Raw genomic sequence first — 27,610 nt, 5'->3', positions numbered from 1 at the left:
TAATTTCTATCGATTATTATTAAATTAAATATAAAATTAATCATTTAATAATATTAAAAAAATCTTATATAAATTATTATTATAATTTTACACACATAACATTTGTGCATAATTTACCAATAATGACTTCAACATAGGATTTGAACTGAAAACCAATAAAATTTGGTAAAAATAATAATTTTTTAATCCACTAAGTTCACTTAATATTCGAAGTTTCATTTTGAAATTTTGATTTAGATTTTTTTTTAGTCATATTTAAGGGAGAGTGACATCGGAAAATAACGATCTTGCATCGGAAAACGCTAAGTGAATAAAGAAAATTGATGACGTTGGCTCTGTAAACGTTGACGTTGTCAACACCTCGAAATCAAATCCATTCTCCATTCATTCACGTAAATATTCGATAATCGTTTACTGCTTAAACTTTGATAATCATCCTTTGCTATAACGAGAAGATTAATTTAATTTGACAAAGAATTGAGCAATGACACTAGCCTTGGCAGCCTCCTCCGCCTCCTGCCGGACTTCCATCACGACTTCTCCTTCCACCTTTTCGCCTTTCAACATATCGTAACATGCATTCTGAGCCATGCTGGAGGACAATATCTTTCTCACAACGGTCTTCTTGTGGGCCGCGCGTTGATCCCCTTCCGCCTTCTCCATGTTGTTGAACTCACGAGCCGCCTGTTTGAGGCTGTCGACGCTGCTGCCGACCTTGTTAAGGCAGCCCTGGATGGCGGCACGTTGGGCGGAGTTAATTTCGGGTTCGGTGATCTGACGGATCATGAACGCTCTGGCGGCTTGGGCTCGGGAAAGGGTGGCAGAGATGGCTGCATGGCCCATTTTGTGAGGGTCGTTGTCCTGGAATTGGGAGGCGTAGGGGCGGAGCAGCTTCATGCAGAATTTGGAGTTGGAAAGCTTCTTGCACGCTGCATTGAGCCCACCGCCATTGTCGGTGGCGGCGTACGCGGTGGATAGGATTTGCAGGAGGAGGAGCAAAGAAAGGGCAATTTTCGCCATGATGTTAAATTGCAAAAAATGGATAAGCTTACATAGAAATATTGTAATAATAATTATTTAACTTAAAAAGGAAACAGCTTCTTTTTTTTCTTTTTTTTAAAATCTTTTTTGGATGGAAAAACTTTGGTTTTTGCCATGCAAATATCGTTCATGCAAATTTATAGTAAAAAGGAATCGTGTCCATTACGTGTAATATATGACTCGAGGAGGGAATTGAGCCTTGTTTTTCGATGGTGCTAAATAATTTTTACCTTTACGTATATCTATTTTTCCCGGTGAAGATAAATTTTATTACAAATATTTAGGCATAGTTTGGTACATAGGATAAAGGAAGATTGATAAATAATCCTCATTATCCTACGTTTGGTATCATTTTAAAAAGCAATAAATTTTTGAAAGGATAAAATGTCTCTTCTATTAGGTGTGATAATCTTAGTTTAATGATAAAAAATACCACAAATGACTTAATTATCCTCAATATATAAAAATCTATTTCATATATATCTCATTATTTTCAATAAAAACCATATTTTCCTATTTTTCCCATATATCAATAATTTGGTTTTTTTTAAAAAGAGACATCGATGTCAATTTATCAAATTTGACGATTCATAATGAAAATTTTTATCTATCTTCCACAATTTTATATTTTATATGATGTAATTATAATAAGTGTACATTAATTTTAATTAATTCATAAACTCTGTCTAATACATAATTTGACATGAAATATATTTAGTGCTTTTTATGTTAAATAATATTAATAAAACTTTAATAAACTTATAATTTGTACTCCAGGTTATGATATATTTAATTTTTTTACTTTCAAAATAATAATGACTACAAGTTTTATGCTTTTGAATTTAAAAAAAAATTTAAAATTTGAAGTATTGCATAAATCCGTCTTGTTTATATTTAATTAGATTTGGACAATCTAATTCTGAAAATATTTAAAAAAATATTTATAAATTCTGAAAATATTTAAAAAAATATTTGTGAATTCTGAAAATAACTCAAGCAACAACTTTGAAATTATAAAATTTATTATGATAAGGTTAATTTTGTCATTACAATCTAATATATAAATTTAATCACTCTTATTAAAATCATACCAAACATTAAATATAATATCCTACATCTTATTTATCTTTAACTTATCATTATATTATATATCACACGTTTATCATATCATGTGTACCAAACAATGCCTTAAAAGATAAAATAGAGGATGTTATTTCCATGATTCGAAATCTTGATAGAGAAACTGAGTGTAGTGAAAGACTTTCTTTTTCCTGCTTTAGGATGAACAATTGACTTGTAATCGAAATTATTGAATTGGAGCGGAATTTTTTTATGAGGCGAAGTCGAGACCAAATTACTTTGTTAATTGACAGTACGTGTGTTTTAATAGTTTATCAATATAATACAATTAATTATTATATAAATATCTTTCGAACTTTTCGATTATTTATTTCCAAACAATAGTTCAAATAACTCATTAACATGTTCGAATGTTTTAAGTCAAATTTCAACTCGAGTTCTAATTGGAATCGAATCTGAGTCGAAAACATTAAATGTTCGAGCTTAATTTGAATTAAGTTTGAGCTTAAAAATCCAATTCGTGTTGAAGTTTTAAATCAAGCATGTCCTTACATGTAGGTAGATTATTAGAGTTGTTTTTAGTCTTATGACAATGTTATTTTCTATGACTCAAACTAATGATTTGATTTTTCACAGAAATTAAATAATTAATATGTTTTTCATTAATTTTAATTTGTTTCAATATTAGTAGTCATACAGATGGGTATATCACAACAATATATGGTAATAAACTTATTATCTCATCGACCCAATGTTGCATTATGCATATATTAGTCGCATCGTTAAAGTATTAAAAAAAAACTATTGAATCTTATATTTAAACTTAAATGATTTAATTTTTTTTAAAATTTTTTTATAAAATATGAAATTCTGAAAATGTTGGTTATATATTTTTATTCTAGTTCGGGGGGCGTGAACGTTGGGCCACTAATTAATTATTATATTCAAATTTATATTTGGGCTAAAAACTCGGATACTTCTCATTCAGTTCTTGAAAAGAAAAAAAAAAGCAATAGAAGATGTTAGTCTAAGGACAGGATCATGCATATTTTTATCGTTTGAACCGGAAAACTGATATCAAATTATTGAAAAACTATTTGAATAATTAATTAAAAAAGAGTATGTCTATGTGAGACAGGTCAATCCTACCGATATTCACAATAAAAAGTAATNTTAAGCATTCCACATGGTTATGCACCAAAAGTCTTTGTTAGTGGTCATTTAATGTCTTCCTACAATGTCACCGATTCACATTCTTTATTACTTTACCAACTGCTACCATTAATTGTTGCCTACTCCACACTATGTTCTTTTCCACCGACTACACTCTCTTGAAAAATTATAAATTTATATCTACTTTTTTAAAATTTTAATTTTTTTATTGAATCTCAAAATTTCTTTTTTCTAGCCAGTGGTTGCTAATACAATGTATGATAATAGAAAAAGAACCATTTACATATCGGGTTTAAATTCAATTGTAATAATCTTCTTCCGCGACGAAAAAAACATCGATTCGACGTGTCTTTCCTTTATATCGAACTTGTTGATTTAACTTACAACTTTTATCTCATATTTTCTTAGTCTTTTAACAGCTTCAATTAAAAAGCTTGAAAGTCATTAAGGGAAAAATAAATTTTTTTTAAAAAAAAATTAGATAATATAAATAGAAATATAACTATATAGTAAGTGAAGAGAGACAAGAAGAGCTCATCATTAAAATTAAAAGGGCACATAACTCATAATTCTATAATTAATATATATTATATTGTACATTTAATATGGAAAACCCACTCTGATTACTTTAATATTTCCCAGCAAACTGAGTGCACAAAGCCAAAGCATTACTAGTTACTTGTGCCACATTTGTCATTCGGGCCTTGATCGAGGTCTTGATCCGGCCATCCATAGCCTTGCCAGAAAACCCATCCAGGCACGTGGTTTCGTCGGTGAGGGCGGCGCTTACCCACGTCTGTAGGTTGCTCATGTGCCAGAAGTATTGGGGACCTCCGGCCGGGCCCATGTTTTTTAGCTCTTGAGCAGACTTGGCGAGACGATCCACGCCTTCGGTGATCACTTCCAGGCAATCTTTCAGGGCTGCGTATTCTCCACGCTTGAGCCCGTGGAACTTAATGAGCTTTTGGATGTGCTGCTTCGAATATTTGGCCTGGTCGATGCTCACGGACAATGCGGTGGTGACTAATTGTCGCGGGCTTTTTTGAATAGTCGATGCGTACGCAGAGAGGGATGTGATGCAAAGATTAGGGTATGTTGTGGTACCGCATGAAGTTCTAATGAAACTGTTGCCGATGACCTGGCCGCCGGCGGCGGTGGCGACCGCCTTGTGTTGGCTAAAAACGTAGAGGAGGGAGAGAATTGCGAGTGAGATTATCAGTTTAGCTGCGGCCATGTTTTCTTTTTCTTGATTTCTTGATATTTTGTGACGAAATATTAAGGTTCTCAGATTTATAGGAATTTGAATTGATAATCAATCACGTGGAAAAGGGCCCATAAATTATTCATGGCCTCTTTTTCTTTGCTGTTTCCGTGATTGGTGTGTAATAAGTCGGCCAATTTTATTTGAATATTCATACTTAAAATTATCAATTCTTTTTATTTTTCTCTCTTTAATTAACGCATGAATTTATACGTTTTATTGTTGTTAATTACTCATAATACCAAAAATCAACTTAATTTGCCTCAAATATATAAGTTGTATTTTCTTTTCATAGGTTTTGATGAATATATTGTTCAATCTCTAACTTTTAATAGCATTTTTTACCAACTTACTCCTATTAACTAAATCAAAAAAGGGATTTTTTTTTGTTAATTTATTTTCCCAATTTTATTTTTTAATCTGTATGAAAACGTGAACAAACATGTTTATTTATTCTGCATGGAGTAATTTTAATACATAAATTATTGAGAATGTAACAAAAGTCTTACTTCAAAATACAGTAGAGCCCAAACAAGTAGAGATCGCTACTAAAAACCAGTAGCTGCTGCATCCAGTAGAGCCCAAAATCAACATAATGAATTCACCACCGCAAAATTCAGCAGTGGTTAAATTCAACAAATAGCCAGCAACACGAGTATGACTGTTTCAATATCGGAAATAATATAGAAACTTTTCCAACTATCATATGATTAATGTTTCAAATGTTCATACTATTGTTGGAGGCTATAAATACAACAACTTGAAGATAAATACAAGCTTTGGAATGAGATACAAATCATGGGTAGCCCATACGAACAAATTAGCTAGAATAAAAGCAAGTCCAAATGTGAGGATATATTTGAGATATACAAAACTTCAAAAAAAAAATAATAATAAAGTCCTAACACACAACCACTCACACATCTATATGAGAGTTGAGTTTCAAAGTTTAGATGAGTCAGTCTTCACACAAAGATATTAAAGATTGTATTTGTAGTCTTGACATAAGAAAATGTTAAATATTATGTAAAATGTGAGGTTGCGGCCTACAATAGAGTGTGCTAGAATTTTCAATTAAACAAGAGATAACTCCTAATTTGAAATGAATTTGTACAAGAGTTTTATAAATCAAAGTATTCTAGTTATACCTTCCTAGGTGGACGAATGATGACATAGAAGTTGTTATTATCCGAACATCCATAAACAATTTTTTTTCTTCTTTATTTTATTACATTTACTTATTGATACTGTTTTCAAGATGATTTTTTTGTGTTTTTCAAATACAATAATATTGCATATCAATTCTTTGATAAAATATTTCAACCAAAACATTTTTACACATTCAACTTGCATATCTTTTAAATATTTTTCAAAATGTTTAATGTTTTTTAGATGTATTATTTTGAGTTCTTTCTGCTTGGTTATAAAACAAAACTCTATTTTATTTCATGTGTTCAATCTTTTAACAACCGAATTATTACAGCTCAATGATTATCACCCATCGATCATATCATAAACTTTTAATTTTTTTAATAATTTACATATTTGTGTAAAATATATAGTTTGTAAACAATGTTAATCAAATAAAATATATTGAACAAGTTAGTTGTGTATGACAAATTTTGTTCAATAAAAAGTTGATAAGATCGAATTTTTAACTATTAATCAAAGTGTTACTTTAACATCTCAAACATAGTTGAAAACTATTTTTCCTAACATTTACAGTGCAGTGTGGAACATGGACCACTCCATAAAAAGATCAACCTAAAGATATTTTTATTTTATAATATATATATATAGATAGGATCAAATATCATATATTTAGGATAGGGACATATACATAGAATATGGTACAATTATTTAATATTTAAAAGTTTTTTGTTCTATTCATATCGACAATTTGTGGCGTTTTCTGATACCGACATTGACTTGTGCAACCATTTTTGATTCCTTTAACAATGTGAGACGTAATAATTGATAAATTGGCCATCCACAGCAAAAATGTATGTCGGGTAGAACATGTGAAGTTTGATTTGTTTTAACATAAAATTACAAAAAAAATATTGATGTTGTTGTATTAGATTTTAAATATTGGGTGAAAAGAAAATCATGGATTGAACGATTGTATCGCAAAGATCCGAAGTCATAAATAACTCTTCCACCAACATTTTACACGAGTTTTGTCTTCGAGTATCAGCTCCAACACCTCACGGCAGCACAACAAACAATGTAAGTTGATCACGCGAAATTTTCACCGATGCAATTCTTTTCTCTTCTTGCAATTCTAGACAATCACCAACCCATGAAAACAAACCCGCACTGTTACTGACTTACTGTCACGATCTCTCTTATTTATATTCTTTTTTTGCCATAAAGTTTAATTGTTCCATAGCCTCTACCGAGCTCATTTCTAATTAAGTAGGGTTTGCATCAATCAATTTCAATTTCAATTTCAATTTATTTACGCAATTATTTATTACCTTTCATTCTCACGCACACATTTCATGAATTTGAATTCACATAGGTTTTGATTTCTCTTAGTGACTCACACATATGAACACAATGTGAAAGCAACGGTGCTTAAAATGCCCATTGTTGCTTTTTTCCAAAGTCGCCTTTTGAAAGGGAAATAAAGTGTATGGTAGCGGAAGCTCGATTTTTCGAGCGGTTTTGTTAAATTTGAATTGAGATATTAATATCAAATAGTCCAAGCACATTTTTTCAGTGTTGGAGGTTTCACTAATTGTATAGTGAGACAAAAAAATTATTTCATGCAGATTTTTTTTTAATAATTTCAAACGTTTTAAATGATTTCTCATTAATTTTATAATTATGGCTTGACTCGTATTTGAATATAAATCTATCATTAATTTTACAATTATGATATAACCCTTATTCATTTCCATTTCCATTTTAGATTTCGGAATAAATCAGAAATCGAAAAACCAAACTGAACTTTGACAAAATTAATCGAACCGGTCCGATGAACACCCTCAACTACCCTAATGATACGTCTCGTTACGGGTTTGCTGAGTTCCAAAACACCTAGTAAACTACTTAATTCTTCTTTGTCGACGCCGTGATTATTATGATGTAAGAAACGAATAATTTTAAAATGCGGATACTAGTTGAGCAAATTGAACTAATCGACATCTGACAAACTACATGTTAGTGAGTCGGCCCAGGCCCACCAGACTGGCCTATCACAGCTGGATCGTACGTAAATGGGCCACACACGTATTAAGCCCATGTGATTATGGCCCACTGAGGAATGGCTCCTAATTTGGAATAGTATTTGGAAGCGACACATCCCAATCGACCTATTATCAAATAAATTTATATATATATATATATATTAATTTATTAAAGTTGAGAAAGTCATAAAAACCGTCACACACACCAAAATATGTATATTTATTTTTGCCCTTCCATTATAATATTGTACAAGCACGCAAAACATGCATCGATATCCTAATATATTTGAATTTGTCTCATTTGGAAGGGTTCAATTAAAGGGGAAAAAAATTAACTCAAAGAAATGCAACTATTCCAGGATAAGCATCAAGTTGCAGGGTCCGAGAGATGGCGTCTGAAGTAGACACCTTTCTTATTGTGTGGTAATACAATCGAACAGTTTACATAACTTCAGAGAACGTTTAGATATGCTCATACACCGTTTCCAGCAGCGCGAAAATGGTGCAAAATTTGCCGTTATTATGTACAAGTACCACTCAAAACCCATATCAGGAAATGAGAAAAAAAAAGTAAGACATCAAGGTTGAACAACATACTCATGAGTACTTATTTCGAGTTCCAACGAAAGTCCATTTCCGGTCCACTCGATCCGCAGAAACATAGAATGTTTGGGAGCATTGTGCACCATCAGGGTCAACTGCAAGCACGGTTCTCCGGTCAGCAAAATTTTAAGATAAATGTGAATCAAGCATGAAAATAGATGTTTGAATTGACATATTTGACATGGACTTCAAGGCAGGTAGATTGATGCCTTTAAATCAACTGGATTTCTTCTGCCTATGTAGTTGGTCTCTTAACATTTTAGATCAGTCCAGAGAACGAAAAATCCTGAAAATGATTTATCCATGTCTAAGAAAAGTAATGTCCAATATACCACAAATTTACTTATTATCAAGAGCACAGGTACAATCTATTGAACTACGATGATAAAACAGTGTATCATGAAACAAAAACCTCAAGGCATCAAAAATTGGGCGAACTCTTTCAAATATTTCATCTTCTGATTCAATGGCATCAATCTGCAAGAATATAGTAATTGTTACGTTGTATAATTTGATTCATAATTTGTAGAGTAAGTAGAACAGATATCAAATTCATAGCAAGAAAAAATAATGCATGTCATATGACAGTAAAAAAGCAATACGTCGATCGTTTCTACTATATAAGCTATGCTAGAATTTCTTCACTTTATTATAACGAGAAAATCAAGTGGTCAGTTTCCGTAACAAGCAAAATGATCTTTCAGGATGACTTTATAATATATTAACTAGCTACAAATGTAATATTTGATACCTTGTAAAGTTTTCCTTTATCAGAGTAATAGTTTATAACAGGAAGGCTTAGAGCAGTAAAGACCTTCAGCCGTTCCTTGACAGTATCTATGTTATCATCAACGCGTCCCTACAGAAAAACAGAACATTTAGCTTCCATTTTGTGGCACAAAAAGCAATTACTGGAGGAGAAGAAAAAAATGTGAGTACACAGATGGTACTTGGTTACGGTTCAGCACTCGTTTTATCATTTCTTCTTCCGGACAATGAAAGAAAANCCAAAATATGTATATTTATTTTTGCCCTTCCATTATAATATTGTACAAGCACGCAAAACATGCATCGATATCCTAATATATTTGAATTTGTCTCATTTGGAAGGGTTCAATTAAAGGGGAAAAAAATTAACTCAAAGAAATGCAACTATTCCAGGATAAGCATCAAGTTGCAGGGTCCGAGAGATGGCGTCTGAAGTAGACACCTTTCTTATTGTGTGGTAATACAATCGAACAGTTTACATAACTTCAGAGAACGTTTAGATATGCTCATACACCGTTTCCAGCAGCGCGAAAATGGTGCAAAATTTGCCGTTATTATGTACAAGTACCACTCAAAACCCATATCAGGAAATGAGAAAAAAAAAGTAAGACATCAAGGTTGAACAACATACTCATGAGTACTTATTTCGAGTTCCAACGAAAGTCCATTTCCGGTCCACTCGATCCGCAGAAACATAGAATGTTTGGGAGCATTGTGCACCATCAGGGTCAACTGCAAGCACGGTTCTCCGGTCAGCAAAATTTTAAGATAAATGTGAATCAAGCATGAAAATAGATGTTTGAATTGACATATTTGACATGGACTTCAAGGCAGGTAGATTGATGCCTTTAAATCAACTGGATTTCTTCTGCCTATGTAGTTGGTCTCTTAACATTTTAGATCAGTCCAGAGAACGAAAAATCCTGAAAATGATTTATCCATGTCTAAGAAAAGTAATGTCCAATATACCACAAATTTACTTATTATCAAGAGCACAGGTACAATCTATTGAACTACGATGATAAAACAGTGTATCATGAAACAAAAACCTCAAGGCATCAAAAATTGGGCGAACTCTTTCAAATATTTCATCTTCTGATTCAATGGCATCAATCTGCAAGAATATAGTAATTGTTACGTTGTATAATTTGATTCATAATTTGTAGAGTAAGTAGAACAGATATCAAATTCATAGCAAGAAAAAATAATGCATGTCATATGACAGTAAAAAAGCAATACGTCGATCGTTTCTACTATATAAGCTATGCTAGAATTTCTTCACTTTATTATAACGAGAAAATCAAGTGGTCAGTTTCCGTAACAAGCAAAATGATCTTTCAGGATGACTTTATAATATATTAACTAGCTACAAATGTAATATTTGATACCTTGTAAAGTTTTCCTTTATCAGAGTAATAGTTTATAACAGGAAGGCTTAGAGCAGTAAAGACCTTCAGCCGTTCCTTGACAGTATCTATGTTATCATCAACGCGTCCCTACAGAAAAACAGAACATTTAGCTTCCATTTTGTGGCACAAAAAGCAATTACTGGAGGAGAAGAAAAAAATGTGAGTACACAGATGGTACTTGGTTACGGTTCAGCACTCGTTTTATCATTTCTTCTTCCGGACAATGAAAGAAAAGCACAATATCTGGCTCAGTGCCAATCTGCATTCATTGTTGGACACTCATCATTTCATGCAAAGATCATCCTTTCATTCATAACTGACGATTATAAAAAATATCATGAATGTTACAAAATTTATATAAACTGAATTTAATATAATTTAAAGAATATAATGCATCAATAACTGCTCATATGTGAGAAAGATGACTACATGACTAACGTTTTCGATCAGATACATACACCAGTTGTCACATGTAAATCCTTGAAACCAGCATGAGTACGAGATAGGGTATATCGCTAACAGAACTCCAGCTAGCAGGGAAACAATGCTATTAGAAGAAAATAAACTCACAACACGTTCATACGAGATGCGGTTCTCTTCACTTCTGGGAAATCCATCAATAAGAAATCTATCATTTTTGCTTTCTTCAATGGCCTTTTGTAGCAGCTTTACAGTCATTTCTGAGGGAACAATTTTTCCTTCCTTGATTGTATTAAGAATCATGGAACTGCAGTAGAATATCAAGATTTTCAAAGTAACAATCTTATAAAGGATATATCCCAGTCGGAAGATATCTGATGGCCTTACCCGTTTTCACTGTTGGAAGAAATTTCTTTTCTCAATAGATCTCCAGCACTCAAGTGGGTAAACCCAAACGTTTCGACGATTTTCATACATTGAGTCCCTTTTCCACTTCCAGGACCTCCTGAAAACCCAACTACCCAATCAGACTCATTTCTTTGTAAAATCTATCGGTGTTGGATACTACTCTCGAATGTGTGCACTATCCTGAATAACCCATTCTATAGATATTATTATTACCTAAAATCCTAAATAAACGTAACATTAAAAGTTGTGCAGTTGTGTTAGCTGCGAATTCCATTGGTAAAGCATTTCAAACTTAAATGTGTCGCTCATACAAGAATGAAGGGAAGAGCAACAACTATGCCCAGCAACAATTTTACAAAGTCAACTACCAACCTTGAACAATTATAAACCGCATAACAGTGTCTAGCTTAATGAAGTATATAACATCCCTGAACATTAACTTATTTTGCATTGACATAATCGGCTAAATAAGTTAATCACACACAGTATGAGTTTTCATAAAAAAAAGGTCAACGTAATTCATATCTTGCGACAAAAAGTCCAGAAATTAAATCTAGACAAAATGACAACTATTAGGAGCAGTAAAATGAGTCCTCAGCCAGCAAATAAAATACTGAAACAAACAGCTTAATTTAAAATTAATTACCCAAGACAAATGTTATAAATGGGTTTCCATCTCTATCAGAAGTTCCACCTTCTGCCTGTGTCCATCAAAGAAAACGCACAACAATATCTCAATCAGCATCTTGCTGAAAAGAAAAACTGCCAGCAGACTTAACCCTCCATATGGAAACATAAATGTAACAGGTGCTGGCATGTTAATATGCTCGACATTAAAAACCTTGTGAGATAGTACAAAACCTAGATGAACCCAAACAATTCATGTTTCATGAAGTCCATTGTTTTGCTACATACAAAAGGGATTGTCAACCACTCCCATTGAGGCTTGGAAAACACTACTTCAAGAGATGAGCCATAAAAGCCAACAAAATAAACGTCAAGATCAAGGTCCTTGAAGGTAACAACTTTAAGGTAAATCAAAATCATCACCCAACAAACATCGGTGCGCAGCTCGGAATCAAACTCTGTGACTTTACAAAAGAATGGAACAATAAAAAAAAAAGATCATACAAGCACAACGAATAAGAACATAAAGTGAACATTTTATCGTCCCCATTTCGCTAAAAATTCAATTTTTTTTAAAGCTGTATGTAACTCGTCAAAATTTAAATTACAAAAGCCATTTGAAATTACAGAATCTCAATTCCACCTAAACCATCCCACAAGCGAGAGCAGTCGAAATCATAAACACTCCGGTTAATTTAAGCAATAACAAGAAGAAAGAAAGAGTCAAGATACCGTATACAGAATTTGCGTACGGAACGCCTGCCAGACATTAAATCCATGGGCCACCTGACTCTAAAGGATGGGCAAAAAAAACCATCAAAACAAGATTTTCAAATCGGTAACAGCAATTTCACGCAAAACGGTAAACGATAGGTGCCTGATTGAGTAGGCGTGATCTTGATGAAGAAAACAGCGGCGACGGAGAAATCACGCGCCTCCACATATCCACCGGATTCTTCGGCAATGCACAAATTTGCAGCAAGCAAGAAATGAGTTTTCAAGTTCCAAAGGGAGAACTCACATGTAGGTGGCCATGTGTCCGCAGCAAGAAGAGTTGCTTACTCTTTCAGATTTCAAAGCTCCAGCTTACATTAGCATTACGCATTTTTATTACAATATATCAACACCCCATATTACACGCGTATTAAACTTTATATTTTATATTATAAAAATAATGAATCTTTTTTCTTTGGGAGTATGTTTTCTTTCCTTTTTGAAAAATATAAATATCTTCTTGCCAGATTGAAATATAATCCAGCATCCAAGATTTGGATTGAGGAACCATCGATCCAAGTTTTGTGAAAAAAGTTGCAACTTTTTGGAAAGAAATCATGTATCGAATTTGAAATATTTTCATTTGAATAAGAAAAATATCCTTTTTATCTTGGGCTTGCTCTTAATCGAAGTGTAAATAAGTTAAGTTGCAAGATTTGTAAGCATGCATAATTCAATCACTTTTTTCTTCGAGCATTATGAGATTGATCATTGAGGTAATAAACAGAAAAATAAGGCCTGAAAATAACTTAAATTATATTAACTTTTTAAAATATGTATAAACCAAAATTAATAATTGGTTCTAAGTAAAAAAAAAAAAAAAATTACGTATTTGAGCTCTATCACATTTAAAACCTGCCCGTTCCATCAAGTCTTAAAATCGAATTCTGATGGATTGTTGCACTAGCAAATGTATACAAATAAAAGAAATGTTTCATGTTCTAAATGGTACGCTGTGACCCTTTAAAAAATGGATTATATAGTTTTATTTGTAGTTTCGTCTATGGGATGGATCACAATCCTCCCTCCCAATCTAATTTCTGTTAATCTGATTTAATATAAATTTCAATGTATATTAAAAAAAATATTCTTTTGTTGCAAGAGTTTTGGGGGTAAGAAATTTGGTTAAATGGTGTGGCATATTTGGTTTTTGCTTGAGAAAATAAAATTACTACTTTAAATACTAAAGTCTAAACTGAGGAAATCTGAGTATGCGGCAAGTTCAAGAAGACGAATAGAGATGAATAAATAATATATGTAGTTAAAGCCTGAAACCATAAAAGAAAAATTGTTTCAAGTCACGGAGGGTACTTTACTTTCAAGAGTCGCCACCCATTCTTTAATGATACAATTCACTTCATTTGGCTCCTCATCATGCGGGCAATGCCCTGATACAACACCACCAAACAGAGATATATGTTAACTAAAGGTACTGTATTGGTGTCCCCCATTTTCTGTTCTTATTTCGCTTTGTATTGAACACATGCAACTGAAATGAATGACATGAAACAATGAACAGATTCAAACCAATTTAATCATCCACTATATGCATAGAACAAAGCGAAGACATTACTTAGGAACTGAAGAACGATTTCCTGTAACTTGTATTCGAGGATAGCAAGCAGAAGAATTACCAGCATATATTTCTTTTGTTACCACCCCTCTGCAATGTTTTTTAAACATAGCTAACTTTGACTTAGAGTCGCACAGTGGATCATTCATTCCCTGATAGAACAATCAATCATTTGTGTTAAGAAAAACGGAAGCAGTGCCGGCAAAGGCGGCAAAAGTGTTTGAATGCAAGATATCACCTGTATTACAAGTATCCTGTTGTCAAATCCCTCCAGAAGAAAATTCAAGGGTAGTGAAAGATCGAAACTGAAGATGCTTTGCAAAACGTAAGAGACTCCGGGGTCATATGACTGCAAAATCGGTTAAGGTCTATCTTTCCACAGCGTATGTTCAGCCTTGTTTATAACCATAATTAGCAAAATGAAAACAAACTTCGGGAGTAATCTTTTTCCAGGTAAAAAAACACACAGGATACAGCTCTAAGCATCTCATTGATGAGCCAAGCATCAGCTCTATCTGTTTTCTGCATAACATGAAATGATTGATTAGTAAAATGTGACGAAAAGAAGTCATAAAAGTGGAGTGTGCCTTACTTTTGGATAAAAACTTTTCAGGATATTCCTAATATTGAACCTCAAGTACGGTAAAAGGAGTTTAGCACCCAATCGCCCGGCTCCTGAAGTTCGCCTATCCTGAATGATTCAAGGGTGAAATCATAAATTCTTGGAGCAAGATACGGTAGGGTGGAAAAGCACCCTAAAACATAAAACTGAAATGTGATTTAGCATGGATTTAAGAGCCGAAAAATTAGTCAAGATAAACATGAGAGTCACAAGAAACATCAAGTGAATCAACCACACAGTTTCAATGCACATTCTAGCAGCCTAAACAATCATGGAACTGTAAAGCAAAACAAGCCAAAACAACATGTAATCCACGGACATACAATTGACACAAGTTTTTCAATGGTTCTTACTACTGAGTAATACGGAGTAGTATATTGAGGAACTATGTTGCCAGCACTGTTCATGAGTCCCACAGACTTAGCTAAAGGAGACCAAAGACCAGCAACAATCGCAGCAATATATCCTGCAAGTAAAATACCGCCAGCAAGTTAACCTGACATATCATGGAGCCCATCCTTGAGGGAAAGTCGGTTGATTGTTTAACTATTAATTCTTCATCCTTTCTTTCTCCCTGTCCAGCCTAAGTCAGTGTTGGTAAACGGTCCATGTCACCTACCACCAATTGAGTTCCCAATGAGATGCACAGGCTCCCCAACAACGTCAATTATGAAATCTCGAAGAAGTTCAGCCCATGCAAGCTCAGTGTACACAATATTAGGTTTTTCAGATTTCCCAAAGCCAATGAGTGTGATTGCCCATACTCTATTCCCAGCTTCAGCTATGGGATCTATATTATCTCTATAATGCTCCAAAAATGCACCAAAACCATGGACAAGAAGAATAGCTGGACCCTCGCAACCAGCAACAGTATACTGAGAACATAAAATCAATAGCGACTGGTTAAACTTTCTCTAACAGCCCGAGAAGTAAGCTTGTTGGCTAAAATGCATGAACACGCGCAATAAAATTGTAGAGACAAACTTGGATTAGATGATTATTCCACCGCCATATCCTAATGCCATAATTGCCTGCTCCACATCTTTGGCCATGCAAATTCAAAAGCCAATACCACTACCAAAAGAACCAGGTTCAAGTCAGAATATGTTGATTAGTGATTTGCCAAACAATCACTAATGTACTAGAGCTCATTGGTCAATGCAGAAGTATATCAATCTTCTCCATCGATATCTACAATGATAGATACCTCCATCGAAGAAACAGTACCAACTGCAGCAGTAACAGCTGCTGAATATCCAAACGGAGATGAGAATCCACCGTTTCGTTCTTTCTCATATTTGACAGCTTCATGGTACACTCTCCTTCTGGAAATTATACCAAGAAGAAGGGCGGAACCAAATAGCACTTGAAATGAAGCTCCTTCGCGTTTTTCAGCTTGGCGTAGCTTTACATGTACCCTGCAACATAAGATTTTGGCATGAGATATGTAATTTCTAAATTTTGTGGTAATATGTACCCACTATCTGTTTAAGATAGGGATAAAACAAACCAAGTCCATCAAGAAAGAGACGTACTCCTGAAAGTCATCCCGGGAAGTTCCCTCCAGATATCGCAAATATGCATCCAAAGCATTCAACACAAGACTTACCCCACCTCCCACTAAGTTGCCTTGCTGTGTTATGAATGCCGATTTTTCTGGTCTTCTTTGGATGCTCTGGTCACTCAACACCGGCTGTTTGTTTTCTAGCAGCTTTGCTTGCTCTAGCCCAAAAAATTTTCCTCTTTGTAACATGTCTTCAGCCGATAACTTCTTAACCGCAGTCCATTCTTTTGTCCACCTCCCACCACCAGTGTCATCATCCCCAAACTTTTTGACCTCATCTAGTGTTGGCAGAGCACCTAGAGGAGAATAAAATTTTGGATATTTTTAGATCTCAACATATGCCAAAAAATAATTTAAATCCTAGAAGTGGAAAATTCGACAAGGAAAGATGTGATGCAACCTACCCCAGGACAAATTCATCTCAGGCAAAGACAATTTTGGGGGCAAAAGCGCAGAAGCAACAATTAATTTTAACCTTCTGAATTCATCATATGAAGCCGGAAAATCTTTCAAGCTCTGGGATTAACAAATTAAATCAACATAATTATGACTACAAACTAATTCTATACGTGCAGAAAAGTTTCACATGATCAAGCAAGACGATCCAAAAACCTTTATATCATAAAATGGAGTGTTCCATGTCATAATTTCAGGGTTCCATTCAGCAAAAGACACAGAAGACAATGTTTCCTTAACATTATCCACCATTGTGCACAATCCATACTCCAACTCCTCTTCCGCAAAGATGGTTGAAGCCTTGACCTGTTATATTCTTTGCAATAAATGCCAAAAAATAAGTACAAGAACCCCCGAAATAATTGCTAGTTGGTGGAGAGCTAGATATCATATCATAATGAGTGAATTAAATGCAGTAACCACCTCTTCAACAAGATGTCTTATGACATTCTCTGCATTTCCAGTCCTAATCATCAGATTGGACCCCTGCTCCTTCAGCAATTTCCTCAAATCCTCCAAAGCAAAGAGTAGATTTTCTAGCATTTCATCTGAAAATCCTGCATTTTGAAAAGTCCGGACTTTAATTGAAGAAACACTACTGACACCTCACAGGCTCACAGCTTCATCGTATCTAATCAAATGTGTGACTGAAATAATGAATAATCATATAGACAAAAAACAGCTTTCAGAGAAACAGCAAGTAAAGTTTTGTAAATTGCTGCTGTTGTGCTACATCTTAGTGTGACAGAATTAAAAGTAACCCTGAAGTTTAGAGTAAAGTAAACAACCAGCCAATTGTATCTGCTTCAAGAACCAAGACTACTTGTAAATGCAATTATTAGCACTTTCTGATAAACCGTGTACACACTCAAATAGAAAATGCAGCTTCATGATCTTATCTATAATATGCTTTTATTAGAAATGATGACAAGCACGTGTCACCCAGTCAAGAAAGATCAAAACTCTCCATTAGAAGTCTATGACACGTCAAGCACCCCTCACCCCCATTTATGCAGTTTCCTTGGACCAATTTGTTGTTTAAATTTCCGTTTTCAATTTTCATGCAGTTGACCATATTATTCATCTTGGTTGAACCAGCGCATTACTTTCAACAATTTCTTACTTTTGCCAAACATCAGTATTTCATATAACAACCAAGCGTATCACATAATCATAATTAGGTTTGCATCATTCCACTTAGAATATGCCGCTACAATATGTTCAGCTTCTATTAATCAAGGTTAACATGAAGTATACAAAAGACAATTTTTGTTTGGCATTAACCATGCCAAAATATCAAGTGCATTCATTTTCCAAGTAGCTTTTCACTATCCAGAGAAGGGGGGAAAATAAGACCAAGAAAAATATTACGGGAGAGAATGCGGCGATCAAAGATGTAAAGAGGTACGACACAGCGATGCTTGGCTGCAGCCACCAGGCCGATATGATCTTCAACTCTAAGGTCGTGCTTGTACCACACAATGGCTGCACCATTCCTCTCCACCGCCCCGGATTCCACTCTCATTCTCGCGGCTGAGGTACAGAATCGCAACCCACTTCTTGGGCAGGAAAATGCGTGATTTTGGGAACCTGGAACGGAAAAAACACGAGAGGGAAAGATATGCGCCATGGTAAAATCGTTTGGGAATGGATTTCCATCAATGAGAGATAAATGGGATTAGGGTTTATGAATATCACTTGAGAGATTGTGGTGGAGAAAGGAAGCTCAGATTTTGTGAGAAGATTTGAAGATATTTAATGGCCTGCTCCATCCCATGCGACGTCGTACTTCAGGTGAAAATGAAACTTTATTTGACAAGTGAGTTTTATAATTAAATATAAAGAAAAACTTGTGTGAGACGGTCTCACGGATCGTATTTTGTGAAACGAGTCTTTTGTTTGGGTCATCCATGAAAAAGTATCACTTTTTATGCTAATAATATTATTTTTTATTGTGAATATCGGTAGGATTAATTTGTCTCACAGATAAAAATTCGTGATCATCTCACAAGAGACCTAATCTTAAGAATAATATAGATAAACTTAAAAAAATATCAAACTATCGAAAAAACAAAAACTATAAACATCTGTTATCTAACTTTATAGCATATTATAGGTTTATATTAATCAAGCTGACACGAAAAATAATTGAATGAATTTGAATTGAACTCAAACATGATCGAATATTTTCCCCAAATCGAACTCTAACTTAACTTGTATTGTTCAATGATATGAAAACCCAAGCACAGAGCATGGGTGGGGTGAATGATTGCCACCCGCCCCTCAACTCGTCGGTATGTGCCTTCATAGTATGTTTTAGTGGGGTAGGGGTTGGTAGAAGTAGCTAGCCGTCCAGACGGATGTCATTCTAACACTGTCTCAAGTGATGAAGGATGTAATCCGAAGAATGAAGCGATACGATAGATGGTATGTATACTGCACCTTTGTCCACTTCAGTACCATTCTTCATGGGGATTCCCTTGAAAAAGTGGCCATTCTTGAAGGCCACATGCTAGATTGGGTTGAAACTAATGACATGGAGGTAGCTTTGGGCCGATGGTCCTTAATTGAATTCCAAGTTAGGGAAAGCCTTATGCAACCATCATCGCTCAGAGAAAGAAGAACTTCGATAAACACAGTTGCACCGCTCCCAATGATTGATCATCTCTCAATTAGATCTTGATGCTCTCATAATCACATCCAAGATTCAGGCCAAGAGAAGGAAGTTCTGTTGGTCCCACTTGCGGAATTTGAGATAATAAACCCGAAAATAAAGAATAAACTGGACACCGAGATTTACGTGGAAAACCCCTAAAAATTATTAGGGTAAAAACCACGGGCAAGATGAAAAGAATTTCCACTATAATATTTTGTGGTGTACAACTCACTCACTGTGTTTCCAAAGAGAACAAACACTATCTTAATACAGGAGAACAAACACCTCACAAATATTATAGAATATTATAAGATGAGAGAAAACTCGAAGAAGGGATGATTTCAGAATGAAGGGGGGAGCTCTATTTATAGAGCCCCTTGACCGTGTGAAGACGCGTATAAAACGCGTCTTCCATCTTTCCACGCCAACCCACGTTTTTTTTTTTTTTATTGTTCTCTTCAAATGGTCCCCCCTTCCCACTTTTAATATCTTGCATACATTTCTCCCACTTGGAGATTTGATTGAGAATCAAACACATCTCCACACATCCTTTCAATCTTTCCATTACATGTTGTTTTCTTTTTCTCTAGTCCACTTGAGGATCTACACCACTCAAACTTATCAGTGTTCACTGGCTTGGTCAAAAAATCAGCTATGTTATCCTTTGTATGGATCTTCTGCATATCCACGCTTCCTTCCTCTACTACTTCCCGCACAAAATGAAATTGTACTCCAATGTGTTTTGTCCTGGAATGAAAAGCTGGATTCCTTGCAATGTGCAAGGCACTCTGACTGTCACAAAACAAAGGAACATTCTCTTGTTTGTGCCCGATCTCCTCCAATAACCTTTTAATCCATATTGCCTCCTTGCAACCTTGAGTAGCTGCCATGTATTCTGCCTCTGTTGTAGATAACGCCACAACTGTCTGCAGTTTTGAAACCCAGCTTACTGCTCCCCCTGCAAGTGTAAACACATAACCAGTAGTAGATTTTCTCTTATCAGGATCACCTGCATAATCTGAATCAACATAGCCGCTGAGTGTAAAATCCGATCCTCCATAACATAATGCAGCATTCGAAGTACCCTAAATATATCTAAGAATCCTCTTAACAGTGCTCCAATGCTCTCGTCCAGGATTCGCCATATACCGACTAACTGCTCCCACTGCTTGAGCAATATCCGGTCTTGTACAGATCATAGCGTACATCAAAATTCCCACTGCTGATGCATATGGTACTCGAGACATCTCAATCCTCTCTGCTTCACTGCTAGGACACATCTCGGAGGATAACTTGAAGTTAACAGGAAGAGGGGTCGAAATTGGCTTACTATCTTGCATGTTGAAGCGTTGCAAGACTTTCTTCAAATAATTTTTCTGGGAAAGCCAAATCTTTCTGTTACTTCTGTCTCGGTGAACTTGCATCCTTAGAATCTTGTTTGCTGGTCCCAAGTCCTTCATATCAAATTCCCTAGTCAACTGTGCCTTCAATCCTTGGATCTGATCTTTGTTGGGGCCTGCTACCAACATGTCGTCCACATACAACAGCAAAATGATATAATCATCACCAGACCTCTTGAAATACGTACAAGGGTCTGCACTCAATCTGTTGTATCCGAGGCTCATGATATAGGAATCAAATCTCTTGTACCAACATCTCGGCGCCTGTTTGAGACCGTACAGAGATTTGTTCAACCTGCAAACCAAGTTCTCTTTGCCTTTTTCCGCAAAACCTTCTGGCTGGAGCATATAGATTTCTTCTTCAAGATCTCCATGAAGAAACGCCGTTTTCACATCTAGCTGTTCTAGATGTAGGTCAAACACCGCACACAATGCCAGCACCACTCTGACTGTTGTAAGCCGAACCACAGGAGAAAATATCTCATTGAAGTCAATGCCTTCTTTCTGAGCATACCCTTTTACCACCAATCTAGCACGATACCGCTCCACTTGGTTATTGCCATCACGCTTGATCTTATAGACCCATCTGTTTCCAATGGCTTTCCTTCCTCGTGGTAGTGTAACAAGATCCCGAGTTTTATTTCTGTCTAATGCCTCCAACTCTTCTTGCATTGCTATTATCCACAAAGATACATCCGAGCTTTGAGTAGCCTCGTGGAAACTCAGTGGCTCACCATCCTCTGATAATAGACAATATGCAATATTGCTTTCAGTGACATAATCTGAAAGCCAACCTGGTGGTATTCTGTCTCGAGTTGACTGCCTCACATTGGAAACTTCAGACTCAACATGTTCTTGTTTTTCGTGCTCTGGTACTGCTTCACAAGAAACTTGACCTTCATCTGTCTTATTTTCCACCTAAAAAATAGTAGTTTCTGAATTCGGTGTGCCTTTGTCTCCCTTTACTTTATCTTCCTCGATGATAACATCCCTGCTGATGACAAGCTTGTGAACAGTAGGATCCCACAAGCGAAACCCCTTTACTCCATCAGCATATCCTAAGAAGATACATTTTCTGGATTTTGAATCCAACTTCGATCTTTCTTGCTCATTGTACAGAACGTACACAGGACTTCCAAATGTATGCAAATGAGAATAATCTGTCGGCTTCCCGGTCCACATCTCCATCGGAGTCTTCAGATCAATCGCCACTGAAGGAGAACGATTGATAATATAACAAGCGGCTTTGACTGCTTCTGTCCAAAATGACTTTTCTAGACCTGCAGTCCTCAACATAGCTCTTGTTCTGTCCAACAAGGTTCTGTTCATCCGCTCCGCCACTCCATTCTGTTGAGGTGTGTAAGCCGTCGTAAACTGTCTTTTGATGCCCTCATGTTGACAATATGCATCAAATTCGTCACTGGTATATTCTCCTCCATTGTCAGTCCTCAGACACTTGATTTTCTTTTCTGAATCAAGTTCAACCCGCGCTTTGAAATATTTGAAGATCTGGAAAGCATCTGATTTCTTCTTGATTGGATACACGCAACATCTCCTAGAGAAATCATCAATGAACGAGACAAAATATCTCGCTCCTCCTAGGGATACAACCGGTGCTTGCCAAACATCCGAATGAATCAGCTCCAATATGCTTTTTCTCCTGGCAGTAGAAGTGCCAAACTTTAATCTGTGTTGTTTACTGGTAACACAATGCTCACAAAAGGGTAGTGACACTTTTGTAAGTCCCGGCAACAGCTTCCGTTCTGAGAGAATTTTCAACCCCCGTTCTGACATATGCCCGAGCTTTCTATGCCATAACACTGTTAATTCTTCTCCTGAACCATTTGATGCAACAGCTAGTTCCGCCTCCTTGTGTGTTTCTCCCAAAAGTACATACAGATTTGCAGCAACTTTTTCCGCCTTCATAACCACAAGCGCGCCTTCACAATTTTCATGATCACGTTCTCGATCCGAGTTTTACACCCGATGTCATCCAATTGTCCCAAGGACAAAAGATTTTTCGTCAGTCCTTTCACATGTCGTACCTCCTGTATGGTGCGAATGGTGCCATCAAACATTTTAATTTTGATAGTACCGACCCCAGCGATTTCCAAGGCATGATCGTTTCCCATGAATACAGATCCTCCTGAGACTGGTTCATAATGATCAAACCATTCTCTCCGAGACGTCATGTGCCACGTCGCTCCTGAATCCATAATCCATGTGTCACAAAATTTGTGTCTGCCTTCTGCAACAGTCGCTGCTTCGCTGAATAATATTTCACCACTGCCTAAAGTACTGGCCACATTTCCTTGAGAACTTTTGTCAATACTCGTACACTCTTTCTTGAAGTGCCCTTTACCGCCACATTTAAAGCAGTAAATATTTTTCTTCTTACTTCTCGACTTTGATCTACCTCGTCTTTGGCTCCCACTTGAGTCACGGTCCATAAATCTCCCTCTTATCATCGGTAAAGCCTCCGCCTGCTTCGAGGTTACCAACCTGTCTTCCTTATTCTTGCGCCGGCTTTCTTCACCGAGAACCGCAGTTAAGACATCATCGAATCTTAGAAAGCCCATAAGAATATTGTTGGTAATGTTGATGATAAGTTGATCATATGAATCTGGTAGACTTTGAAGTAGAAGCGCCGCACGTTCATTTTCCCCTATTTTATGCCCCATGGAAGTGAGTTGGGCAAATAGAGTATTCAGTGTGTTGATATGGTCGGTCATCGATGAAGATTCCGCCATCCGAAGAGTATAAAGCCTTCTCTTTAGGAAAATCATGTTGTGTAGCGACTTGACCTCGTACATCTTTGTCAGAGTATCCCAGATAACTATGGCTGTTTTTATCTCAGAGATACTTGACAAAACTTCGTCTGCTATAGCCAAGTGTAAATTGGCAACAGCGTTGTCATTCATCTCATTCCACTTTCCATCATCTGTAATCTCCACCAGTCTATCTCCAATAGCCGCCAAGCAATTCTCCTTTCTTAAAACTGCTTGTATCTTTATTTTCCACAGCATAAAATTGTTTCCGTTGAATTTTGCTATCTCGTACCTTCCCGCCATTATGTCTACAATAATTTTAGTAGACTGGACAAAATAATCTCGCCTTAAAAAAATCTCAAAAAATCTTTTCTGATGTGGAAGATCAGTCTAGGCTGCAACCACAGAGCATACTCAGAATTTTAAGAAATTTTAAACCAAGGCTCCGATACCACTTGTTGGTCCCACTTGCGGAAATTGAGATAATAAACCCGAAAATAAAGAATAAACTGGACACCGAGATTTACGTGGAAAACCCCTAAAAATTATTAGGGTAAAAACCACGGGCAAGATGAAAAGAATTTCCACTATAATATTTTGTGGTGTACAACTCACTCACTGTGTTTCCAAAGAGAACACACACTCTCTTAATACAGGCGAACAAACACCTCACAAATATTATAGAATATTATAAGATGAGAGAAAACTCGAAGAAAGGATGATTTCAGAATGAAGGCGGGAGCTCTATTTATAGAGCCCCTTGACCGTGTGAAGACGCGTATAAAACGCCTCTTCCATCTTTCCACGCCAACCCCCGTTTTTTTTTTTTTTTATTGTTCTCTTCAAATGGTCCCCCCTTCCTACTTTTAATATCTTGCCGACGAGTTCGAGATGCATAAGCAACCTCTAGCCAAAACTTTTGAGGTTTACACCGAGGCTTTTTCCATGTTTAATGAGATGGGTGTGGATGAAGAGGATGAAGGAAAATAAGATTTTAATAAAACTAGTTTCTAAAAATTCAATGTCTCTAGACTCTACAATAGTATTGAAGTCTGAATTTAACAAAAAAAAATTGTTGCAAACATGAACAGATCCACTGAATCATACAATCAATCAACAGATTTTTCATTTGTTGCATTATGTTGTCATGCTTATGTTGAGATCAGCAACTATAGCAACAACATCAGTAAGACTTGGGTTTTGGAGCCTCATTGATCTTAACTGAGCCCTCCTAGCGAAACATGTTTGGCAAATCATTCATGATCCTTCATCACTTATGGCTAAAATTCTTAAAGCAATATATTTTAAACATGTTGATATTATGGGTTCTAATCCCTCGTACATTTGGAGATCGGTCTTGTGGAGCAGAGTACTTGTTCGTAATTAAGTTCGGATAATGGGCAGCAGATTAGTGCATTGTCAGACAGTTGGATTCCGTGGCTGGCTAGCAGTTGTAGCTCAGTACAGAGCTCGAATTCATCATTGTTTATGGTGAAGAACTTGGTCGATTCTTCGGGACTTTATTCTTGATATTCCATTAGCACGTCGGAATTTACAGGACTTGAGGTATTGGAAATGGGAGTCAAATTGCCAGTACGGTTAAGTCGAATTACTTTCTTGAAATCAGGTGCTTCGACCCTCCCACACGGAAATCTTCAACATCTAGGCATTTTCAGACTAGATGTTGATGTAAGGTGTGACAATATGAATGGTCGTTTTAGTGTGGGCATAATGATTCGGGATCATTCTGTGTATCTGTGAGCTGCGTTGTCTTGAGGTATTAGGCATCCAGGTTTTGTAGTATCTGCCGAGCTCTTTGCTTTATTCTATGGTCTTTTGCCAGCAATTCAATCGGGTTCTGAGAATGTATTGGTTTTCTCGGATTCTTCCCTTGCTGTCCAAGCAATGATATCGCCATCGTCGGATCGTGGAACTGACGATATCTATTTGGAGGAGATTCGCTTGCTCCTTGACTCAGCCAATTTTATTTTGTTAGCACATGTTAACCGTAGGACTAATAAGAGAGAAATTTAGGCTAATAACACTCAACAACATCATATTTAAAAAACTAACATTCACTTTTGAAATGTCTATTCTACACTATTTTTTTTAATATTTTCAAATCTTTTTTTTTTCTTTTAAACCTAAACTAATGTTTTCTTTTTTCTTATATGCAAGTCTCTTTTACTTGTGAGCGTTGTTATCCAAATTCCACTATCTCTCGATTTACCATCAACTTTCCTCTCTTCGATTCTCCCGACTCTGTGTTGGATTTGCTAATTGTATGTATCCATACCTCGGCGACGCGTTGATCATTCATCCAAATTGTCTGATCATCGATTGACGAAAGTTTTGTGTTTCCGAATGTTTCTTTTTTACTAAAAGCTGAATTTACCATGCGATTATATCACCGGTGTTTTTCTTCTTTTTTTCAATAAAAAGTTTAGATGTTTTTATATGTAACAATTTCTTAATTATTGGTCCTGATTTATGTGGGGAAAAAAATCCGATTAACTAGTTTTTTTTCTCTTTGTAATTTTTTGATCATTGATGTTTTTTTTAGTACGATCGTAGTATACAAAGTCGTTTGCTTTTGTTGTGAATACGTGAAGCTTTGTTTTTCGGAGTTTTGTTATATTCTGTTTAATTGTTGGTTCCTGTTTTTTCACATGAGCGCGACCGAATGGCGACTGAGTTATATAATAAAAAATAGTGAGCAAGTTCATGTTTTATATGGTACTTAATATATTAAAATATATTTTTATTGATAAGATATTATAAAATGAAAAATATTGTGAAATAAGCTAAAAAGCGATTGAAGGCGACCGAATGACGATTGAGTGATATAGTAAAAACAAAGTGAGCAAATTCGTGTTTTATATCCTATTTACTATATTATGGTATGTTTTCATGGATAAGAAATTATGAAATTAAACATGGTGTGAAATAAGGCAAAAATGACTGAGGTCGACCGAATGGCGACTGAGTCATATAGTAAAAATAGTGAGCAAGTTCATGTTTTATATTCTAATTGATATATTAAGATATATTTTTATGGATAAGAGATTATAAAATGAAAAATAGTGTGAAATAAGCTAAAAAGCGATTGAGGGCGACCGAATGACGATTGAGTGATATAGTAAAAACAAAGTGAGCAAATTCGTGTTTTATATCCTATTTACTATATTATGGTATGTTTTCATGGATAATAAATTACGAAATTAAACATAGTGCAAAATAAGGCAAAAAAGACTGAGGGCGACCGAATGGCGACTGGGAGAGACCGAATGACAACTGAGTTATATAGTAAAAAAATAGTGAGCAAGTTCATGTTTTACATGCTACTTAATATATTATGATATAGTTTTATGGATAAGAGATTATAAAATGAAAAATAGTGTGAAATAAGCTAAAAACAATATTTTATAGTACATCAAGTGGTTCTATTAGATCACTCATATATCACTTAGTCGCTCTCAGTCGCTCTTTGTATTATGACATTATTTTTATATTTTACACTATCACTCCATTATACTATACTAAAATAGAGTAAATAGACCCCAAACGTGAAGTTGCTCGTATTTTCTATTATAAGAATCATATATCACTCAGTCGCTATTTGAATTATTTTACGCCACTTTTATATTTTATACTCACACGATTATAATATACTATAATATAGTAAATAGTCAACAAAACATTAATTTGATCACCTTTTATACATTGAATAGTACAAAATATCTTCGATTCATTCATACTAAATCATTAATGTTCAATTACATTTTTTTTAAAATAAAAAAAAAATATCCAACC

At 35.4% G+C, this 27,610-nt stretch overlaps 5 protein-coding genes across 10 annotated transcripts; all 5 read right to left on the bottom strand.

The window, feature by feature from the left end:
* Window positions 1-347: 347 nt before the first annotated feature.
* LOC140986953 (21 kDa protein-like) lies at window positions 348-1,311 on the bottom strand. Its single transcript, XM_073455373.1, has one exon. The coding sequence runs from the start codon at window positions 1,018-1,020 to the stop codon at window positions 457-459; it is 564 nt and encodes a 187-aa protein (XP_073311474.1). The 5' UTR covers window positions 1,021-1,311; the 3' UTR covers window positions 348-456.
* Window positions 1,312-3,808: 2,497 nt separating this feature from the next.
* LOC140985547 (21 kDa protein-like) lies at window positions 3,809-4,570 on the bottom strand. Its single transcript, XM_073453386.1, has one exon. It carries the CDS (start codon window positions 4,526-4,528, stop codon window positions 3,923-3,925), a length of 606 nt encoding a protein of 201 aa, XP_073309487.1. The 5' UTR covers window positions 4,529-4,570; the 3' UTR covers window positions 3,809-3,922.
* A 3,548-nt stretch (window positions 4,571-8,118) lies between these two features.
* Window positions 8,119-9,365, bottom strand: LOC140986711 (UMP-CMP kinase-like). 2 transcript variants are annotated; one of them, XM_073455036.1, is made up of 5 exons: window positions 9,303-9,358; window positions 9,104-9,211; window positions 8,765-8,829; window positions 8,562-8,638; window positions 8,119-8,447 (listed from the first exon to the last, which is right to left on the bottom strand). In XM_073455036.1, exons 1-4 carry the CDS (start codon window positions 9,330-9,332, stop codon window positions 8,617-8,619), a joined length of 225 nt encoding a protein of 74 aa, XP_073311137.1. In that variant the 5' UTR covers window positions 9,333-9,358; the 3' UTR covers window positions 8,119-8,447; window positions 8,562-8,616. The 2 variants fall into 2 exon arrangements, 1 of the variants encoding a protein (XP_073311137.1); XR_012176963.1 differs by lacking the exon at window positions 8,562-8,638 and having other exon boundaries at window positions 9,303-9,365.
* Window positions 9,366-9,523: 158 nt separating this feature from the next.
* Window positions 9,524-13,068, bottom strand: LOC140985556 (UMP-CMP kinase). Of its 2 annotated transcripts, XM_073453403.1 has the most exons (10): window positions 12,862-13,068; window positions 12,717-12,776; window positions 12,004-12,058; window positions 11,337-11,454; window positions 11,100-11,256; window positions 10,708-10,788; window positions 10,509-10,616; window positions 10,170-10,234; window positions 9,967-10,043; window positions 9,524-9,852 (listed from the first exon to the last, which is right to left on the bottom strand). In XM_073453403.1, the coding sequence occupies exons 1-9, from the start codon at window positions 12,925-12,927 to the stop codon at window positions 10,022-10,024; spliced, it is 732 nt and encodes a 243-aa protein (XP_073309504.1). In that variant the 5' UTR covers window positions 12,928-13,068; the 3' UTR covers window positions 9,524-9,852; window positions 9,967-10,021. The 2 variants fall into 2 exon arrangements, with proteins under 2 accessions (XP_073309504.1, XP_073309505.1); XM_073453404.1 differs by lacking the exon at window positions 9,967-10,043.
* Window positions 11,371-18,719, bottom strand: LOC140985555 (uncharacterized). Of its 4 annotated transcripts, XM_073453401.1 has the most exons (16): window positions 18,345-18,718; window positions 17,397-17,530; window positions 17,130-17,279; window positions 16,922-17,033; window positions 16,489-16,813; window positions 16,161-16,371; window positions 15,938-16,027; window positions 15,573-15,828; window positions 15,307-15,419; window positions 14,924-15,022; window positions 14,806-14,853; window positions 14,570-14,680; window positions 14,393-14,483; window positions 14,075-14,146; window positions 12,004-12,058; window positions 11,371-11,454 (listed from the first exon to the last, which is right to left on the bottom strand). In XM_073453401.1, the coding sequence occupies exons 1-15, from the start codon at window positions 18,601-18,603 to the stop codon at window positions 12,039-12,041; spliced, it is 2,091 nt and encodes a 696-aa protein (XP_073309502.1). In that variant the 5' UTR covers window positions 18,604-18,718; the 3' UTR covers window positions 11,371-11,454; window positions 12,004-12,038. The 4 variants fall into 4 exon arrangements, with proteins under 4 accessions (XP_073309502.1, XP_073309499.1, XP_073309503.1 ...); XM_073453398.1 differs by lacking the exons at window positions 11,371-11,454; window positions 12,004-12,058 and adding an exon at window positions 12,930-13,069 and having other exon boundaries at window positions 18,345-18,719; XM_073453402.1 differs by lacking the exons at window positions 11,371-11,454; window positions 12,004-12,058 and adding an exon at window positions 12,930-13,069 and having other exon boundaries at window positions 17,130-17,289; window positions 18,345-18,362.
* Window positions 18,720-27,610: the final 8,891 nt, after the last annotated feature.

This window comes from Primulina huaijiensis, chromosome 10 (assembly GCF_012295235.1).
Source record: "Primulina huaijiensis isolate GDHJ02 chromosome 10, ASM1229523v2, whole genome shotgun sequence".
NCBI lineage: Eukaryota > Viridiplantae > Streptophyta > Magnoliopsida > Lamiales > Gesneriaceae > Primulina > Primulina huaijiensis.
The sequence above is the reverse complement of the archived record's forward strand: the minus strand, read 5'-3'. Positions and strand labels throughout refer to the sequence as shown.

Coding starts and splice junctions, on each gene's coding strand:
- LOC140986711 (XM_073455036.1), bottom strand. CDS start 9,332: ATGATAAAACGAGTGCTGAACCGTAACCAA. Junction 9,212..9,302: donor GAGTGCTGAACCGTAACCAA/GTACCATCTGTG, acceptor GTTTTTCTGTAG/GGACGCGTTGATGATAACAT. Junction 8,830..9,103: donor ATAAAGGAAAACTTTACAAG/GTATCAAATATT, acceptor ATATTCTTGCAG/ATTGATGCCATTGAATCAGA.
- LOC140986953 (XM_073455373.1), bottom strand. CDS start 1,020: ATGGCGAAAATTGCCCTTTCTTTGCTCCTCCTCCTGCAAATCCTATCC.
- LOC140985556 (XM_073453403.1), bottom strand. CDS start 12,927: ATGTGGAGGCGCGTGATTTCTCCGTCGCCGCTGTTTTCTTCATCAAGA. Junction 10,617..10,707: donor GAGTGCTGAACCGTAACCAA/GTACCATCTGTG, acceptor GTTTTTCTGTAG/GGACGCGTTGATGATAACAT. Junction 10,235..10,508: donor ATAAAGGAAAACTTTACAAG/GTATCAAATATT, acceptor ATATTCTTGCAG/ATTGATGCCATTGAATCAGA.
- LOC140985555 (XM_073453398.1), bottom strand. CDS start 18,603: ATGGCGCATATCTTTCCCTCTCGTGTTTTTTCCGTTCCAGGTTCCCAA. Junction 17,531..18,344: donor TGATCGCCGCATTCTCTCCC/GTAATATTTTTC, acceptor TTCAAAATGCAG/GATTTTCAGATGAAATGCTA. Junction 14,484..14,569: donor ACAGGATACTTGTAATACAG/GTGATATCTTGC, acceptor TTGTTCTATCAG/GGAATGAATGATCCACTGTG.
- LOC140985547 (XM_073453386.1), bottom strand. CDS start 4,528: ATGGCCGCAGCTAAACTGATAATCTCACTCGCAATTCTCTCCCTCCTC.